The sequence below is a fragment of the Mesocricetus auratus genome, unplaced genomic scaffold (assembly GCF_017639785.1).
Source record: "Mesocricetus auratus isolate SY011 unplaced genomic scaffold, BCM_Maur_2.0 Super-Scaffold_100004, whole genome shotgun sequence".
Lineage (NCBI taxonomy): Eukaryota > Metazoa > Chordata > Mammalia > Rodentia > Cricetidae > Mesocricetus > Mesocricetus auratus.
The window spans coordinates 69103690-69124046 of NW_024429189.1; the positions used below are offsets into that span (position 1 = coordinate 69103690).

The 20357-nt window shown below is 45.1% G+C and overlaps 1 protein-coding gene across 2 annotated transcripts; it reads left to right on the forward strand.

Annotated features, from left to right (window-relative positions):
* Positions 1-1681: 1681 nt before the first annotated feature.
* Commd9 (COMM domain containing 9) lies at positions 1682-18886 on the forward strand. Of its 2 annotated transcripts, XM_021231532.2 has the most exons (7): positions 1682-1761; positions 12144-12269; positions 14046-14185; positions 16124-16158; positions 17065-17168; positions 18168-18337; positions 18481-18886. In XM_021231532.2, the coding sequence occupies exons 1-6, from the start codon at positions 1711-1713 to the stop codon at positions 18306-18308; spliced, it is 597 nt and encodes a 198-aa protein (XP_021087191.1). In that variant the 5' UTR covers positions 1682-1710; the 3' UTR covers positions 18309-18337; positions 18481-18886. The 2 variants fall into 2 exon arrangements, with proteins under 2 accessions (XP_021087191.1, XP_005064931.3); XM_005064874.4 differs by having other exon boundaries at positions 18168-18886.
* The last annotated feature ends 1471 nt before the right edge of the window (positions 18887-20357 follow it).

The window sequence follows — 20357 nt, forward strand, 5'->3', positions numbered from 1 at the left end:
TCTGGAACACTGTGGTGGAGGAGACCGCTATGACACTTGCAGCAGCTGCTGAGGCGCTCACACACAACGGCATGCATCAGCTGGCCCATACCCTTGGCACATTCACCTTTCACTGGTAACTCTTCACCTAGTTGTGTTTATTCAAGGAAGAATTAACATCTTTAAAGTCAGGTAGTTGGTAAAGCCAGCTCCCTCCTTCACTGGTTTCCGTTTCTTAGTTCTGGGAGCCCATTCTTGAAATTAGAGTCACTCCCCATCTTACAGTTGAAGCAGATGCAGTACCCCCGGCAAAAGAGTGATACACATGCCAGTGGAGGGGAATGTTTTCGCCACCATCTTTGCTCTACTGGGGTGTGAGCATTCCCGCGTAGCTGGCAAGCAGTGGTTAGTGCCTTGAGCTGGGAGCTCACAGCCTTCCCCCACTTTGACTCAGGATGAAGAATGGCTGCGCTTAAATCTTATACAATATTCAAGGCCAGAGACCCTGGAGTGACTCAGCTGAGGGGTTCTGCCTCTGATCTCTCAAGAGGTTTGCAATGGTCACTGTTGTGTCACTCTGACACAAAACTGGACAGGAACAGCTCAGAGGAGGAAGGTTCATTTTGACTCGTGGTTTCAGAATTTGTAGTTCAACACAGCAGACCATGGTGGCAGTAATATACAGGCGAGGCTCCGCACATGGTAGCTGACAGGACACCAAGCAAACGGGCCAGAAGCAGAAGCAGCATAGCTCTCAAAGGCCTGCCAGTAGGGACATTCGCTAGCCAGGCCCCCTGTTTCTTAAGGTTCCACAACATTCGAAACAGTCCTCAAGCTAGGGACCAAGTAACAAAGCACGAGCCTGTGGGGTAGATTTCAGAGTCAACCACAACAAGGTTGCAGTTAGGCTGCTGGCCCGGCTACTGACACCTTCAGTCTCTCTAGAGGCTGGAGGCTCTGCCTCCGAGGAAGGAGGTGTTTGCCGGCCTCAGTTCCTTGCTGCATGAGCCTCAACATTGAGTTCCCAGAACAAGAGACTCAAGGGAAAGATGAGAACTGGGAGAGCATTCCAAGACGAGCATCGCTGAGACAGGTAATACTTGCATATGACTCCCGGCTTTCTAACCCCTTTCCTAATCCCCTGTTCTTCACACCAGGGCCCTCCTGGGACCACAGGAAAGGTACTTAGAATCCTAAATGGTTTAGCTTCATTAGCTGGATAAGGCGAATTATAATGCCAAGCCCCTACTTCTCCGGAAACAAAAACTATATGCCTAAGAGCACTGCGTTGTTTTTTTTTTCCCCCTCCCAGGCTATACTGTAGGCGTGCATGTGTGCAAATTCCAAGAATTCAAATAGGCACAGCTTCGTCTAAGTCCAAGTGGCCAGTGTAGACCGATTACTTCTGGGCGTCTGTGTTGCCAAGGTGCCTGCCAAGCCTGCAGGTGCAATCCCCAAATCAGCCAGCATACCCAAAAGGGCAATGGCAAAACGAGTTTCCCTGATAGTTGCTCTCTGGAAATCATCCCATACCCGAGTCCTCCCAGCACCTCGGCCCTCTGACGCTTGAGTTTAGCCATTCAGGAGTGAAATTTCCTGGGCTTCTGCACGCCCTAGTACTCTTAACGCTATTGTCGCCCGCCACAGCGAAGAACTACAACTCCCGGCATGTCCCGCGAGGTGTCATGTGGCATGTCCCGCTTGCTCCGGTTGTCACGTGACTCCGGAAAGATGGCGGCCTTGACAGCGGAGAATTTTGAGGCGCTCCAGAGCCTGCTGAAGGTATCTTGCAGGGTGGGGACGCCTGCGGCGGCTGCCTTAGTCTCTGGGACTTTGTGGAAAGCAAGAATTAGGAATAAACCGGCCCTGACTTGGAGCACTGGCCCCGCCAGTACTTGTCTGTGTGACCCTGTGAAAATCGCTCAGCCTTTCTGAGCTTTTAAACAGGAGCAACAAAAGTAATCACTCTCTGATGTTAAGGTGGAAGTTAAAAAGTAGACAATGGTTATGAATGCAGCCTAGAACTAGTGACTATGAGTGTTTTTCTCTCCTGGAGCACTGGGGTGTTAGTTCCCCGTTTCATCCCGGTCCCTCTGCCCACGCTATCAGAGAAATTCCTTTTCTTCAGCCCAGCCCTGGGTTGTGTGTGCATTCTTCCCACTGAGGGTCAGGTCTGTACTGCTTTGGCCTGTGTTGGGCCGGGGCACTTTCCTGACCTTCTTTGGGAAGGTTGTGAGGTTGAAAGGGACCTAATCTGGGGGCATCATAAAATTTGAATTACTCCGAAGAAGGGTGTCTTTGCCTTCCCACTTAGAACTTACCACTAGCTGACTTTCTGGATCTCTTCTGAGGAACATGACTCCAGTTTCTTTTTCTTTTCCTTTCTTCTCTTTTCTCTGGTTGAAGATCAGTAATGATACTCATTATCAGCCTTAATTCCCTCCTCATACCCCTCCCCAGGAAGCATTTGCCCGGCCCATGCCTGAAGGCATTGACTTTGTTGTTCACAAGTGTATCCCAACAGGCAGAATAACACCAGTGTGTGCTGAAGAAATAGCTATTAAGTGCAACAGAGCTGTGACTAGAAACTTAAGAGGTCTCATGCCCGGCCTTTAACCTTCATTGTGGTTGATTCCTCCCCATGCCTGCTTATCTTGGGACATTTTGTTTTCCTTGATAAACTTTTAAAAATCATATATGACATAGATAGTGAAAATGCAGAAGTCATGAGGCGTCACTTACTGACTACTCACTCATAGCTGACACCAGATCACAAACTGAGACACCAGTACCCCGGAAGTCACTCACTGCTCCTTCCTTCCGTCTTCCACTCGCCTTCCCAGTGTTGCTTCTGACACAGGTAGTTCAAATATTGCTCATATTTGAACTTCACAAAACCAGAACACTTCAGCATGTTCATTTTCACATCTGGCTGTCAGGCATGATTGTGTAGCAGTAGCTCATTCGTTTTCATTGCCTTTTCTGTTTTTTTAAATTAAACTTTATTATAAGTTAACTGTAGAGTCGCATGTTGTTGTAAGAAATAACGTAGGGAGAGATGTCATTTACATTTTATCGAGGGTCTCCTAATGGTGACTTCCTGAGAACCTGCGGAACAGTTGTTTACGTTGCTACCCCAGACGACAAGGCATTTCTGTCAGTTTAGAGCCCTGTGTTGGTGCCTTTCAGCCTTGCTCCCTTGCAGCTGTCCTCCAGGCCTCCTTTACATGCTCTTCTGACCTTGTTTTTCATTTCAAGAACTTTGTGAGTCTTCCTGGAGATATGTTTGTGGATTGGCTTTCCTCACTCAGCCCAATCTCTAGAGCAACAGTTCTCAACCTGTGGGTCACGGCCACTTTGGGGGTCACATATCAGATATCCCGCATATCATTCATTTACATTACAAGTTATAGCGGTAGCAAAATTACAGTTATGAAGTAGCAATGAGATAATTTTAAGGTTGGGGGTTACTGCAACATGAGAAACTGTATTAAAAGGTCACAGCATTAGGAAGGTTGAAAACCAAGCCTCGAGAGAATCATGCATGTCAACAATTGCTTCCTTCTTATTGCTTAGGAGTATTCTTTAGTGCCTTCTGTTTGTTAGCTCATTCGTTTATTGAGCTAACATGTAGAGCATTTCCAGTGTTAACTATTATAGATGAAGTTGCTAGGTCATTTGGAAGTTGCATGGTTTAAAGACATCTCCAAACTTTTCTGGAATGCCTATACTACATTACACTTCCATCTGTACCAGCAACAGCATTCGGGGTTGTCTTAATATCCTATCTGAATCATTCTGACAGATGCGTCTTGGATCCCAGTGTGTATGTGTGTGTTGGGGGGTGTGCATATGTGTTTTATGTGTGATTGTGGGTGTGTAGTGTGGTGGTCAGAGGACAACCTTGGGTGTCAGTCCTTGTCTTCAGCCTTGCTGGAGACAGGCTCTTCCTCATCATTCACTGCAGCATACACCAGCCTCACTGCCCATGAGCTTCTGGGAGTTTTTCTGCCTCTCATTTTTGCTCAGGAGCCCTGGGATTGCAGACACATGTCCTACTTCAGCTTTTGTGTGTGTTCTGAGGATCCAAATTCAGGTCATTAGGCTTGTGCAGCGCCCGCTTTACCCATTAAGCTGTCTTTTGTGTTTAAGTCTGTGATCCATACTGAGCCAATTTTGTATAAAGTGTTGAGTGCTTTTTTGATGTCATACTGTTTCAGTACCTTTTGTTAAAAAGAAAAATTTCACTCCACTGAATTACTTTTGCAATCCAAGAATCCTTTGGGCATATCTGTGTAGGGTTGTCTCACATGCACCTGCTGCCTTGGTCTCTGTGCTCCTCCCTCTCAGTATGCCCAGGCTTGGTTGCTCTAACTGTAGTAAATCTGGAAATCTGACTGATTCTTCCTACTTTAGTCTTCTTTCTCCAAATTGCTTTGGCCGGCGAGATAGCTCGATCAGTCGGTCATGTGTTCTGCAAACATGAGGGTGTGAATGTGACACCTGCTAAAGGTGATGTGATAGTGTGTGCTTGTAACCCCAGTGCTGGGGAGGCACAGGCAGCTGGATTTCTGGGGCAAGCTGGACAGCCTTGGCTACTTGGCTGGTCCAGACCCAGGATAGGTCTGTTTCAAGAAGCAAGGTGGATAGCACCTGAGGAACCACAGCGAGGCTGTCTTCTGCATCTGCATTCACGCACATGTGTGCCAACGATTCTCTGAACGCATTCACATGTTTGCACATGTCGATTTAGCTGCTGTAACTCCATTGCCTTTCAGTATACATTTTTTCCCCAAGCCAAACCGATCCAGCTTTATTAAAGATACTTTCCATAAACAATCATGGTATTTCAGGCAGGACATGGACAGACAATCAGTAACAGTTTACAAGAACTTCCAGACTCCCTTCTTGTATGGACTACCAAAATCAGAAAGCCACTATAAAACCCGGTCTTCATTCTGTGCTTTGAAAAGGGGAAAAGCTTAGAGGGTTGACTTGCCTTGACTTCTTCCGTCAGTGATGAGGCATGACCTGAGAGTTGTAAGATGAAATAAACCCTTTCTCCCAAGTTGCTTTTGGCCAACGTTTTATCACAGCAATGGAAAGCAAGCTAAGACAATATTCCTGGAGTACTGGGTTACAAAGTCGAATGAGCAGCAGATACACTCTCAAGGAAGAAAAGGAGGTGAGGCTGGTTGAAGAGAGGGGAAGGGAGGAAGAGAAAGAGGAGGAGAGGAAGAGGGGGAAGGGGGGAGATAAGGAGCCAGAACATGTTAGAATGCTCTTCTCAGAATGGGAGATGGGAGAAGATTCCCAACAGTCCTGTACAAATATTGATATACTAGTTAACAGTTAAGACCCAAACTGGAGCATGGACGCTGTCGTACGTTCCTTGCTCACCATCATAGTAGACTTTGCTTTGTATTTTGAAAGGTAGTGTTTTCTCTGAGAGACATCTGTCCATTACTAGAACAGACAGCTCCCGAGTTAAGATGGTTCAACATTTAATTGATTGTTTGACCTTAAAACAGTGTGAAAGTAATAGCATTGGGGCAAATCATGCTTTGGATTTGGATCATCTCCTGTCTTACAGCATCTGGGGGAGATGCTTGAACTGTCAAGCAGGATAAACAACCAGCACCATCCAATATGCCATCACCAAAGCACAGCGTTTCATAGCTTAGGTGTGATGTGTGGACTCACAGAGGTGTAAAAGAAGATTTATTAGGAGGTGCAGTTAAAAAGACAAACTCCCAGATACAGAGTAATGCTGAAGCCATCACTGATCCTGCGCTACCTCTCTGCCCCTTGGGTCTCTGACCATGCTCAACTGAACCAGAGCAAGAGAGTGAATCCCTCACATAGCACCCCAGGCCATGCCCTAAGGCCAGTATCCCAAAGCTATTGGCGGAATGAATTCTTCAACATAGATGTATTACATGTATATTCTAACTAGGGTATTTTAAAGGCAAGGCAGACATTATCCCATGCTAAGTCAGGAATGTCTGCATAGAAGCTGGCTTTTATGCTAATTTCATATGTCCAAACTTGTTGGGTTCACTTATACCAGGTTTTGGTGATCTTGTGTATCCACAGAGATCATATTTATCAGTAGAAAATTCTTCTGTGTAGTCTGCCTAGCCTTAAGGTCCTTGTCTTTCTTCATTTGTGGAACTTTCAGGAATTTGCTCAGAAGAGTGGTGAGAGTAAACATCCAAGGACAAGACACTTACTTACACTTGAACATTTATGACTGAAGGTGTAAGGAGCAGGTGAAGTCCTGAGTGAATGTGTATTATTGACAAGGACTCCAGTGGCTCAGACTCATGAGCCTTGGCAAAGCCTTCACCAGGTCAGGCTCAGGGGCTTTCCAAAGCCTTTGATCTGTGAGCAAATGATGACAGAGTATTCAGAGAGCGTCCACTGCAGCTTCTTCCTCCAAGAGACTGCCTGTGGAGACTAGCTAAGCCTTCTTCCCCCGCTGTATGTAGCAAACAGACTGAGGGTCCGTGTTGTTGCATGGTGGTTGGTGCCACTCCATGAGAGTGAGCACAGCCCACTCCATCTCAGATTTTCCGTACACATGTCTGTGTGACTCCCTTCTTCATTCCCTCTTTATCCCAGGCAGGTTTCCAGAACCTAGCTGTGCTGGCCATAGCATAGATTGTTAACTATAGGCTTTTTACAGATGCCTTCTAGTGTTGAGGACATGTTCTGCAAAGATTTGCCTTATCCCCAAATTCTCCCATGCTGATTGGCCAGGTGGGGTCATGAGTCTGCACTCTAATGGGATGAGCACCACTCTGTTTTGGGTGTGTATACTGGCCTCCCATGATGCCAGGTAGTTTTTTCCTAAGAATTTTATTTTTTTAAGAAAGTTATTTTATTTGAAATGTATTTGTGTGTATGTATGTGGGGGGGTGAGAAGGGATGTGTGTGTACACACACGCATATCATGCTTCAGGTATGGAGGTCAGGAGACAACTTGCTGTAGGTAGAAGTTTCTGCCCTACCCCCCAATCCCCAGATAACCAACATGGAGACTCGATATTAATTATAAATGCTCAGCTGATAGCTCAGGCTTATTACTAACTAGCTCTTACAACTTACATTAACCCATTTCTATTCATCTGTGCATTGCCATGTGGCTCATGGCTTTACCTGTCCTCCAACATGTCTTGCTCCCTCTGTGTCTCCTGGCGACTCCACTGACTCCACCCTTGTTCCTCCCAGCATTCTCAATTTGGCTGTCCCGCCTATTCTTCCTGCCAGTCAGTCCTTTATTAACCACTGAGAGTAATATATATGTGCACAGTGGACAGAGGGACTACTCCACAGCAACTTGCAGAAGTTGGTTCTTCCCTTCCACTGTGTAGGTTCCAGGAATCAAGCTCAGGGCCTCACATCATGTCTTCTTTACCTGCCAAACCATCTCCTAAGTTGAGATGGATTTCTTCGTTTAAGTAAAAAATTGATGTTTAACTTTATCCAACATTTTTCTTTGCTCATTTGAGATTGTGTGGTTTCTCCCTCTTTGATCTGTTAAAATGGTGAGTTACATAGATTTTCAAATACTTAACCAGATTTAAATCCCTGGAACAAACCCCACCTAGCCATAGTGTGTAATCCCTCTTATATATTGTTTGTATATTGCTTATTTCTATCTGTTAATATTTTGCTAAGAAGTTGTGTTGGTTTTTATGAGGGGATGCAGATCTGTAAATTTCTTTATTCCTTTCTTTTTTTCTTTTCCCTTTTTTGAACTGTCTATCTAGTTTGGATATTAAGGTAATTTTTGCCAATAAAATGCATTAGAAACTGTCCCCTCCTCCTCTATTTTCTAAAAGAGATTTATAGAATTGATATTTTAATCTTAAGATGTTTGTTAGAATTCTCCAGTGAAAATGTCTAAGTCTAGAGATTTCTTTTCTGAGTTAACACTGTGGATTCAATTTCCTGAGTAGTGACAGCTATTGCATATCTGTTTCACATGAGGGGCGTTGTGATGGGGTTTTTGAGTAATTGGTCCATTTGTGGAAGCCGTCAGGTTTGTGTATAGGCTTCCCTTATCCTTTCAGTGCCTGGCTTGTCATTCTTGCCAGCTCTTTGTTTCACCTACTTCCCCTGCCTTTTTACTGGGGGAGTGTCCCATGGATGTCAATTACAGTGATGGATGGTGTTGCTTAATTCTTCCGTGTCTTGTCTCATATCTGGCTGGCTCTATCAATTGCTGAAGGAGGGGTGTTGCTGTGCCCATTGCATTTGGGAAGTCACCTGTTTCTCCTTATGTATCTGTCAGTTATTGCTTTGCAGTTTGCAGTCCTCTTGCTGGTTGGGCACACATTCTGGATGTCTTCTTACTGCACCAAATCTTGCAGCATTTTATAACGCTGCCCCGATAGTTTTCTTTTTGTAAAGTATGATTTATCTGTTGTCAATGTGGCCATTCTTGCATTCTGTTGATTGATGTTTGAATGGCATTCTTTAGTCATCCATCCACTTTTAGCCTGCCCATATTTTTTAAGGGAATTCCTTGTATATAACACTAATATTTTTCATCCACTCTGCCCATTTTTGTATTTCAATTAGAATATTTAGGTCACTTAGAGTTAATACAAATATTGGCATGCTAGGACTTAAATCTGCTATTTTTGTTTTTCTGCTCATTGTTTATTTTTCGTTCTTACATTTCTCCACTTTCCCATGGGTTATTTGAGCATTTTTAAAGGAATTGTATATTTGGGGCTAGGAAGATGACTAAATGGGTAAGAGTGCTTGCTTTGTAAGCATGAGAACCAGAGTTTGAATATCCAGCACTCACTTAAAAACTATACATGGCCACACAGTTACCTGTAATGCCAACATTGTAAAGATCAGGGACAGGAGGATCTCTGGGATAATTGACTGCTGGCCTAGCTCCAAGTTCAGTGAAAGACCTTGTCTCAAGGGAATAGGAGGAGAGCGATGAAACAGAACACAGGACAGCCCCCTCTGGTACACACACACACACACACACACACACACACACACACACACACACACACACTCACACACTCACACACTCACGCACGCTCGTTTACACACAGAATTCTACATTATCTGGGATTCTAAACTGCACTTTTTAATAGAGCCTTTCTAGTCACACTGTGTGTATACAGTTTATCACAGTCTATTGGTGTCATCATTTTATCAGCTAGGATGAAGTCCAGTTACTACACATTTATATTAAATAAATATTTCTTCTGCATTGCGTTTGAAGCTTCATCAATATTATTTTTGCTTAGCTTCCAAATGTAACTTAGAAAATATAATTTTTTAACACCTTTGCTTGTTCTTTTCTGCCTTCATGTTCTAAGAAAATCTATAAAAGCACCAACTGCCATGGTCAGAAGGTGGCAGAAAACTAAAGGAAAGTGTTGGGAACACTGTTGATGCTGATGGTGCCAGGATCACCTTGCAAAGCTCACATACCACTCTGATGTTTCTGAATATCTCTAGGATGCAGGGAAAGAGGCCAAGGTTACTGGGGGGTGGTATGGCAATGATGACCCAAGATAGTTTCAGACAGGTCACAGTGACTCCCAACACTCCTGCCTGCTATTCGTTCTGTGATGATGAACTTGCCATAGCCAGCCTTCATGGCAGGTTGTCTTGGTGGTGGTGGTGGTGGGTTTTTTTTTTTTCACTCCTGAAGGACATTTTTCTAGTTGAGGGTTCTAGATTGACAGTTCATTCTACATCTGAGAAATATTCTCTCTTTCCTCTCTCAGTCCTGACATGAAAGCTGTTGCCATTCTGAGTGTTTGTTACACTGCTTACAATTTTGTGTGTGTGTTTCTTTTTTTTTTTTTTTAGTTTAATTTCTGGTGTGTCTTCGTGTGAAGTTTTAAAATTATGCTCTTTAGGGCTTAGCTTACTTGGGTTCTTGAGATAGTTACCATTAAGTCTGATTAAACTTGGAAAGTTAAATATGTTCTATTATTTCCTAAGTGTTACATATCTATGTCATCGGTCTGTCTGTCTGTCCGTCTGTCCATCCATCCATCCATCCTTCTGTTCAGGCTGGGTAATTTCATATAAGGGGCTGTCTTCCATCTACTGATTCTTCGCTGTCTCTTCCATGTTGCTGAGCTGCGTTTGTCCTCTCCGTGTTTGGGTTGTGTCTCTGGTGGTTTTTACATTATATTATTACTGTCTTCTGTTTTTATCAGTCTTTTTATTTGTTTCAGGCATGTTTTTAATTATTGGAATATTGCAGTCATAGCTGTTTCAAAATCTTTGTCAGATAAAAATGTTAATGCTGTCCCTTGAGAGGGTCCCATTATGTAGCCCAAGTTGACCTGCAACTTGCAATCTTATTTTCTCAGCCTCCTGTGGCATCTGTTTACTCCCACTTTTCATTCATCTTGAAACCTTCCTGGTTTCTGGTCACACAGATGATTTTTTTTTTAATTAGAACATGGATGTGTCCCTGTTATGTACTGAGACTGTGGCTAGTATTTAAATCTTGTTTTAGATGGCTTTCCCCAACACTGCTAAGACAGAGAGGTGTGTCTTTTGTCAACTTGACACAAGCACAAACTAGATAGAGTCATCTAGAAAGAGAGAATTCCAATTGAGAAAATACTTCTATCAGACTGGTGTATAGGCAAGACTATGGGGGGGGCGTGTTTTTTTGTTTGTTTGTTTGTGTGTTTTTGTTATTTTGTTTTTTTTTTAAATCAATGATTGATGTGGGAGAGCCCAGCCCACTGAGCGTGGTGCCAGCCCTGGGCAGGTGATCTTGAGAAAGCAGGCTGAGCAGGCCATGAGGAACAAGCTGATAAGTGTTGCTCCTCTTTAGCCTTTGCTTCAATTGTTCCTCTAGGTTCCTGCCTTTACTTCCCCCTGAGTGTGGACTGTAACTTGTAAGCCAAATTAACGCTTCCCTCCCCAAGTTGGTTTTGGTCAGTATCATCACAGCAAGAGAAACCGTGACACTACCTCATTAATCCTACGTGGAGACGGAAGTCCCCACAGGGTTTTGTGGCTCATTATAGGCCAGTGGGAGTGAAGATCCTACCTCTCTTCTCTTCCATGGATACCACCTGTATTAGCCAGGGTTCTCTAGAGTCATAGAACGTATAGAATGAATCTCTCTCTCTCTCTCTCTCTCTCTCTCTCTCTCTCTCTCTCTCTCTCTCTCTCTCTCTCTCTCTCTCTCTCTCTCTCTCTCTCTAGTATATATGGAATTTATTGGAATGACTTACAAACTGCAGTCCAACAATGCCTGCCTGCGAATGGAAAGTCCAAGAGTCAAGTAGTTGCTCAGACTCACAAGGCTAGTGTCTCAGCTGGTCTTCTGTATATGCTGGAATCCTGAAGAAATAGACTCCAGTGAGGGAATGGACGGCTGACAAGGCAAGGGCAAGAGGGTGAAGAATGAACAACCTCTTCCTTCTTCTGTTGCCCAGCAGAAGGTGTGACCCAGATTAAGGGTGTACCTTTCTGTCTCAAGGTCTGGATTAGAGGCATGCGTTGTCCTGCCTCAAGACCTGGGTCACAAGTGATCACAACTATATAGATCACAACAGTGACCCATTTCTGGGTTATACTGCATTGCAGATACAGTCAAGTTGACAACCAAGAATAGCCATCATAATTAACCCTAACAGATGCTGGGATCCCTTGCTGTAGCTTCACCGGGTTTACTGCTCAGGGCAAGGCTTCCTCTTACCCATTGCCAGTCCTGGTGATGTGTGTTCACACTGCTATGTGTAACCGTTGTTGGGGCCTGAAGTGGAGCATTTGCTGTCTAAACGTTTTCTGTCTTAGGAGGCTGCACCTTGAGGCCAAGGGATCAGTTAGGCAAAGGGAAACCAAGAACTTGAACACTGTGTTGTTCGCTGAGCCTCCTCCTAGCAGGTCTGCCTTCTACTCCATTCAGAGTTGTGTTTGTTTTCCCTGAATACCCAGGAATCTTAGTTCTGAGCAGGAAGCATAAGGGAAGGTGCATCTGGAGAATGCAGGGAAACAGCATCACAAAGTTAAGTGAAGGTCAGATTCTTCCCCAGACACAGAGGAGTCCCATGAACCCTTAGTGTTCAGAGGAATCATGAAATAACCAACACAAATGTTTGCAGCATCGAATTTCATGTGCTTTCCATCTGCTAATTAACTCCTAGGCCTCCTCGAAAGATGTGGTCAGACAACTGTGCCAAGAAAGCTTTTCCAGTTCAGCCCTGGACTCAAAACAACTCTTGGATGTTACGTGTTCCAGCTTGTCTGTGACCCAGGAGGAGGCAGAACAAGTAAGTGTGGTGACAAGTGACCGCTGCCAGTCCTTATCACTTGTCAGCCTCCCTCTTGACTCCCCGTCAGTTGCATGCCCGAAGACATTTTCTCCTGACACATCTGTTCACATGTAGCAGGCCTAGATAGGTTTAAAAAAAAATAGTCATGAACTCAAAGGATTTTGTCTTTGAGCCTTTCTTATGACACTCAAGCCCCCTTATGATAAATAACCAGAGTTCCCGGCCACTCTCGTTTCAGGCTTATTACCTAGGCAATGTGGGGAAAAAACAGAAAACAAAACAACAACAACAAAAAAAACGACCTTTAGTGATTTTCCTGCCCAGCATGTGACCTGCGGGTGCTGATGAACTGTCAGCTGGGCACCTGAGGGCAAACCTTGGAGAGATCTTTGAGCTGAGGCACCAAGGCCCGAGTAGCATTAGAGAGTACCCACTCCCAGGCTCAATCGGGCTCCCCCAGGGATGCTGTGTTCCCCACACCCCCTTCTCTTCCCTCTGGCCCTGTGACATCCTCTGCTCAGCTCATATAATTTTCTTCAGGCAGCTAAGAGGAAGCCAGAGTGACTCATGCTAAGTTATACAGCAGTGACTGTGTTGTCCATCCAGGGCAGAGATGCTTGACAGGAGTATCTTCATCCAAAGGGCCCAATTATTGTCATTTTCCTTAAATCTGGAGCTTTATTCATGGGAAAGAATTATAGGAAATTAAAAGGCAGAATTAAGGTTGTAGATTTAGTTTGGATGCCCTTAAAATAAATACTAAACAAGGACTCGGGTACAGCTGGGTGATTCTAGGAAAACAGAGGAAGGAGTGGGGAAAAGACAGAATGGAGACAAGCCCACTACAAAGCTTGTTGATGATGTGGTCACTGCGGGGCTCTAACTCCCACCCTCACAGCTGGAAGCTTCGTTGGGTTATGTCCATTTATAGTCAGGCAACCTCTGTGGTGTCAGGTAAAGCTGCAAAGCAGAGTCACCTACAGAGAGCTAAGCATCAGTATAGTCATGTGAGCTCTTTGCTACCTCTGGCTCCAGATCTGCAAGGACATAGGATGGTTGGTTTACTGAGAGTATAACTCAGTGATAGAGTTCTGAGCTGCCCTGGGTTTGCTCGGCAGTGCCTACAAGGATATAAGGGCATAGCAAGGCAGGGTCCAAGACTCCTCTTTCACAGAGGGAATCACACCGTTGGCCAGGAACTGTTTTTCTCTGATCTTCCAGGTGACAACATAAGGGTAAGGACATGAGATGCCTTCCACTCCAGAGAGACTGTTAATCTTCTCTAACAACTCAGCAAGCACAGGTTCAGATTCTTGCAAGGGAGGTGCAGCCTCACTCATGGAAGGATGGCCTAGTGTTTACACAGTCCTCTTAGTCCAGAGGCATTGGGCCAATGCAGGGTTGCCTAGTAACTCAGCTGGCTTTGCACTTCTCTCAGGTTACCAGGGAAACAGCATCACAAAGTTAAGTGAAGGTCAGATTCTTCCACAGAAGGCAAAAAAGGTATATTGCCCCTTTGCCCACAACTAACAAGTTTCTGACAAGCCGATGGCTTCCTAGGTCAGGTAGCTGCTTCTGTCTTCTAAAAGGACCAGTGAACTAGCAAAGTCAGCTTGGGTGTCAGCGTCTGTTGCGGACACCCACATTCGAGTTACCTCACTCTTGTGACTGTGATGGTGTGCCATGGGTGAGTGTACAGAGCTCCACCCCTGCCCCTCTGTGTACCTCCTGCCTCTGCCCTTCAACTACAGAGCTGCCCTCTGTGTCCTACAGCTGCTCCAGGCTCTGCACCGCTTCACTAGGCTGGTGGCATTCCGTGACCTGTCCTCTGCTGAAGCAATTCTGGCTCTCTTTCCGGAAAATTTCCACCAAAACCTCAAAAACCTGCTGACAAAAATCATCCTGGAGCACATGTAAGTGTGTGTTTTTGAGAGTTCCTTCTAATTTTCATATTTCTTGTTATTACTATTCTTGTACTATTCATATTCTTAATGTTACTATTAGTATATTATATATACAATTATATACACAAAGCCTAGGAATAATATAAATTTGTGGTTGAAAATGCATACAGATAAATGATGGAAGAAAATAAGATGCTTGCTGGGTTTTTTTTTTTCTTGCCTGGTCCAGCTGCTTAAGCCCCAAATGAACACACAGAGATGCTACATTATTATACAACTGTTGACCAATGACTAGGGCTTCTTACTAGCTAGTTCTGTCTTAATTATTAACCCATTTCTATTAATCTATGTATTCCCACATGGCCTTGGCTTGCCAGAGAATGTCCAAACCTTCTACTCCTCTTGTCAACTACATGGCGACTGTCTTTGGCGGGCTCTCTCTGACTATCTTTCCCAGAATTCTCCTCGTCCTAGTCCTGCCTATCTTCCTGCCTCATTGGCTAAAGGCCAAACAGTATTTTATTTATCAACCAATAAGAGAAATATATACAGAAGGATATCCCCGTCAGCTTGTAACCCCACACCCAGAGGTTGCTGCATCCATTTTTTTAATGGAAAGCCATTTATTTGTTTATTTATTTTTGTTGTTTGAGGAAGGGTCTCATGTAGCTTAGGCTGGCTGACCTTGATTTCCCTTTGTAGCCAAGGATAGCATTGAACTTGTATTTCTTCTACATCTACCTCCTAAGTTCTGGGATTGTAGGCATGTGCTACCACTCCTAGCTTGAAGGTGGCAACCTGTTTTGCATACATATGGAGAAGCCAGTCTTCTGGGTTTGTTTTTAACAAACAGGACCTTGCCATTTTATAGCTTCTTATTTTAAGCAAGCATCATTAATATTGATGACACTTGTGTAAATGTTTACCCATAGGGTCCTTTTTAACAGTTAAATGTAAAGTGTATTCTAGTACACGGAGGAATTTGGTATAATTTTTAGAAATTCTTTAAGGTTAGCTATTTAAGGTATTGACAGTTTTTCCCAAAGACAATTTGTAATAGAAACTTTGTTACCTATTCAGTTATTCACTTACTGACTTAAAGGCCATGCACACAGCAGGACATACTGGGCTTTGCCTTATATTGTCAAGTTGGCTACGAAAAGCTTTGTTCCAACCCCCTCCTTGGTTTTTGAGACTAGCTCTCCCTGTGTAGCCTAGGTTAGCCTTGCATGTGGAGTGTGCTGTCCCTGCTGCTGTGATTAGGGGTGTGCACCACAAAGCCTGGCCTCACAGGGCTGAGATGATTTTTCTTTCCCCAGTTCTATGAATGGGAAATGATTCCCATTTTAGCTTTCAAATTTTTGAAATTAGAGATGTTGATTATTGTCTTTTCCCTGTATTGGTCATTTTAAGTTTCTTTTATGAATTGTCCTGTTTTCTGAGCTACGAAGATGATTTTCAACATCAATCTTAGAAGTGATTGTTGTTGGTCTGGAAGCTCTAAGGGGTCTGCAGCAGTAATCGGAAGTGGCTGTTTACCAAGGGCTTGTATTTTCCGGAAAGAGAGCCTTTATTTGGAGGGAGGCATGCCATGGTGACACAGAAGTCGGGGTGGCTTGCAGGACTTAGTCCTTTCTTTGGACCATATGGGTCCCACAGATTGGACTTGGGTCCTCTGTAAGGGCCGCAGCTGTATTTGCCTTCTTCCTTTTATGGTTTTGTGTTTTGTTTTCTTTCATTTTGTTTTGTTTCTCCTGAGCTGTGAAAACTATTGCACTTGGGCCTTGCCATCACTGAACTTTGTGACACCATGAAAAACTGCCTGTGATAGGAGGGGTTTCTAAAGCCCTTTCTTGGTAAGAAGCCACAGCTGGGGTCCCTCATTATCAGAGAGCTCACTCTCATTGCTTTCCCATTGTTTCTTCCTCATCTTTTCCTTTTAAACAGATCTACTTGGAGAACTGAAGCCCAAGCAAACCAGAGTGAGTTCGGAGCCCCTGCCTTCCACTGCCCCTGCTCCTCAGTGCCAGCTCTGAGTTCCCCAGCCAGGAACTTAACCACAGACCAAAGAGAACTGTGCTATCTCCAAACCGCACCCTGTGTTGTGCCTTTTAGATTTTACTCTTCAATATGATGAAGAAGATGATGATGGAAACAAGTTGCTAAAAAATGCAGAAATACCTAAGCAGAAAGTGAAGTACCTAAAGTATGTGTCAGTTAAGACAAAAATAAAGAGGGTAGTGAGCAGCCTGATAGGAAGGAGAGAACGAGAAAGAAGGAAGTGCACAGTGATCACCAAAGTGTGATCACCAAATATGCATGTGACAGTGACCTTATGTAACTTATGTTACCTTACATACAATGAGTATAAACAAGGAGAATTGTATGTGTATGTGTGATTTGCAAAAGGGAAAGGCTAGTCAAGTTGCTCCTAAAGATTGTGTAAGAGCATGCTGCTGAGTGGCTGCCCTGGACCTTTCGTTAAGTCAATCACAGAGATGGAGCTGTGTCTGCACTGACTCACCTAGCCCTCCCAGTCACCCTGCAGACTTCTAGATGAGGGGGTTAGGCAAGTGTGGGACTTGCATTCAAACCAAGGCCATTTCATCTATAAAACAGTCTTTAGCATGGTCGCGGAAGTTACCCTTTCTCTACAACTCAGGCCATGGCTGTATCTCTGCTTGTGTCATTTGCCATTCTCTCTCAACATCTGGAGTGTGGGTGTTTGGAGATGCACCCACTGGGAGTCAGTGCTAAGGGCAGGTGGCCCTCCCTGCCTCTTCCTGAGACTTGTGTATGTATATACAATCTTGAAGCTACATGTCACTGAATAAAAGCTCAGGAGAAACAGGTACTGTGACCTCTGACCAAAGCTGTCTCCTCCACAGTCTCTCTGCCACGCCTGGTTGACCTGGACTGGAGAGTGGATATCAAAACCTCCTCAGACAGCATCAGCCGCATGGCCGTCCCCACCTGCCTGCTCCAGATGAAGGTATGCCCATGGTCAAGCTCCTCAGAAGCCAAGAGGGAATGACAGTGAGTTGGCTCTCCCCCAGCCACAACCATCTAAAACACCAGCAGTCAAAGTAAAAAATAAGTAAAATGCCCCCCCCACACACACACCATGGTGCTTGTTCACAGATTACAGCTGCAGGACCATATTGGCTTAGCCTGGTCATAATGGAATACATACTAGAAGCAGAGGTTTCAGAGCGACAGGTGCAGGGCATTGTATCTGTTAAATGATGTGCTGATGTCAGGAGGTGTCCGCTTTAACAGCAGGCTTGTGCATATAGATGTCAGCTAGCCCTCTGCATCTGTCAGGTAGCCTCTCACTAGCTTGTCGAGCAGAACTGGGCCGGCACTGTTGCGGTACAGCCCGAGCTTCTGTTGGCAGTTGACTGGTCAGTACTTCATTTTCCTGTTCGCCCGCCCTGTCTCATTATCTCCACATCACTGTTCTTTTCCAGAACCCCGTAAAGGTGTGAACCCATTTTGTAGGGTTTCTGTAGTTAAAATTAGAAGAGTGCAATGCTATAGCCACTTCTTCAGACATCCAGAAATTCAACCCCTGTAGACGATGAGCAAGTGTCTCTTATTTAACAGGCCCCTTTGAAAACATAGTAACATTTCATTTCCTCTTTTAAGATCAGATCAGTGTACCTGGGGCTTTTCTGTGTCCAGTTGTTTTCCGCATGTCGTGGAGTCCACTTTTTAGTGCATGTGGACAGGTAGGGCTTTCTCACTTGAGTGCTAAGCCCCAGTGTCAGAGGGGCAAGTGAGCCTTCACTCGCCCGGAGAGTGTAGAAGGCAAGTGACCCAGGCCTTTTGGGCATCTTCATTGTCAGCTGCTAACGAAGGAAGGCTAGGATTCTCTGCTGCACTCAGTAGCGACCTTCCATTCAGGAGACAGTAGAACTGAGTCGAGCTTGCTTCCAAGGAGGAGCAAAGACAGGCAGCTTTGACTTTCTGGGTCGTGTTCTTCTTGCAGATCCAAGAAGATCCTAGTCTGTGTGGAGACAAACCCTCCATCTCGGCTGTGACCATGGAGCTGAGCAAGGAGACGCTGGATACCATGTTAGATGGTCTGGGCCGAATCCGGGACCAGCTCTCTGCTGTAGCCAATAAATAGGCCACCCAGCTCCTGAGCCGTCCGAGCAGGTGCGTTTCTCAGGCTGACAGCGGGCGCGTGGCAGGATGGAGGGGCTGCTGCTGTTTGGAAGGCACAGTGGAGGAAGGAAGCAGCCAAGCCCAGGGCCGATCTTTCTCTTCCTCATTTCCTTTCTTTTCCTGATAATGAGCAGAAGCCTCCACCCCTGAGAGGGCCCCGTGTGAAGCTGAGTTACTGCCGTGGCTGTGTGAGGGGACATGTTCTCTATATCAGCCGCCTGTGCACTGCTGTGGAAAACTCGGGCCCACACTATGGAACTTGCCTAATGAGTTTACCTCCAGCATTAGCACAGATGGGTTCATTTCCAGCTCCGGAATCCATGGAGGGAATTAGGGGTGATGCCAGCAGCGCCTGCTCACCCATCAGAGAACCAGCAGACAGATAACAATGCAGCACCACAGCACGATCCCTCAGAGCCTTCCCTGAGCTTATGGCCCTGCTGGGCCACAGCTCCAATTCTGAAAACTAAAACATGCTATTTTTCCACTACTCCTCGGCAAGAAAGTGGAAACAATTGGAAATAAATAACAGTTTTATGATTCTGGTCATGATTCTTTTTACTTGAGTTGATGTCTTCAGCCCTAGCTACCTCTCATTCGGGTAAATGACCTTAACTTAATTCCAAGTTAAGCTCACAACTGCGTGGTATGAAGTAATGCAAGGTTAATAAACCTCTCCACTCTCCTTCTGGTGTCCATCATGTACAACAAAACAAAACAGAAAAAAACAGTGCTAACAGTCAGGAGAGGCACCCCTGAGAGTTTAGCCACGTGAGAACAGCTCTCTCATGTGCCTCACACGCCATACGACCCCATTTCTGGAGCCCTTTTCAGTGATCTCCACAGTAGCACATGCCACCAGATGTGTGCCTCTGTGTGTGTGTGTGTGTGTGTGTGTGTGTGTGTGTGTGTGTGTGTGTGTGTGTGTGTGTGTGTGTGTTTTGCAGGGAGGAGGTAGCACCATTGGTAAAGAATTTAGGTCTGGCAGTTCAGCAGCTAGCCTGGGAAGACAGCCCTGCTTCTTGATGGTGATGTGCTTGACCTCTAAGAATCAATTCCTACCCACCCCTGCTTTCCTGTTTTAATTAAGTAGACACATAATTGTATCTCCCGTATAAGACTGTGAAGATCAAATATATAGCACACCTGAAAGCAGTTACACTGGGACAGCTAATAAGCTCAATAGTGTTAGCTCTGACTATGAATAGGAGCAGCTGTAGGGAACTCTGGGCATCCTTTGCCCTGTCTGCCCAATGGGGTTATATGAGGATGAATGCTGTTTTCCTCCCTTTATAGATGAGACAACCAGCTCATGGAGGCCCAGTCCCCTGCTGGCAAATGGCCTCATTAGGATCTGGGGCCAGATCTCTCTAGCTTTCTCTCTGAGATACAGGGTTCTGCAAGGGACATGAAGTTCTTTAACTGGCTTGGTTTGGAAAACCTGAATCTGAAGATAAGAACTCTAACCTCTGACCACCCAGTGAGATCCTGGGAAGTCAAGGCAACCCGCTGGGCTTCTCATACTGAGCGACCTGATCTCAAAAAACATTTTTACTAATTCTTTGAGAATTTCGCACAATGCATGATCATATCCACCCCCTTTCCTACTAACTCCTCCTAGACCCACCTCCACCACTCCATCCCCTCCCAACTCTGTCTTTTTTGTTTTGTTTTTTGAAAAATAACCTGTTAAGTCCAATCTGTGCTGTCTGTACACTCATGGGTACCAGCCATCTCCTGGTGGGTGACTGACTTAATGGGGGACCACACCCTTAAAATGGACTGTTCCTCTCCCAGAAGCCATAAATTGTCATCATCTTTTCAGCTAAGAGTAGAAGACTGTGCTCCCCTCCCACTCTATCCGTCTGGCTTGATCTTGTGCAGGTCTTGTCCGGGCAACCACAGATGCTATTCGTGCATCAGTACAGGGTTCTGTCACGTCCAGAAGACACTCTCAGTCCTCTCTAACCCCTGGCTCCTACTCTCCTGCAGTTGTCCCTGAGCCTTGAAG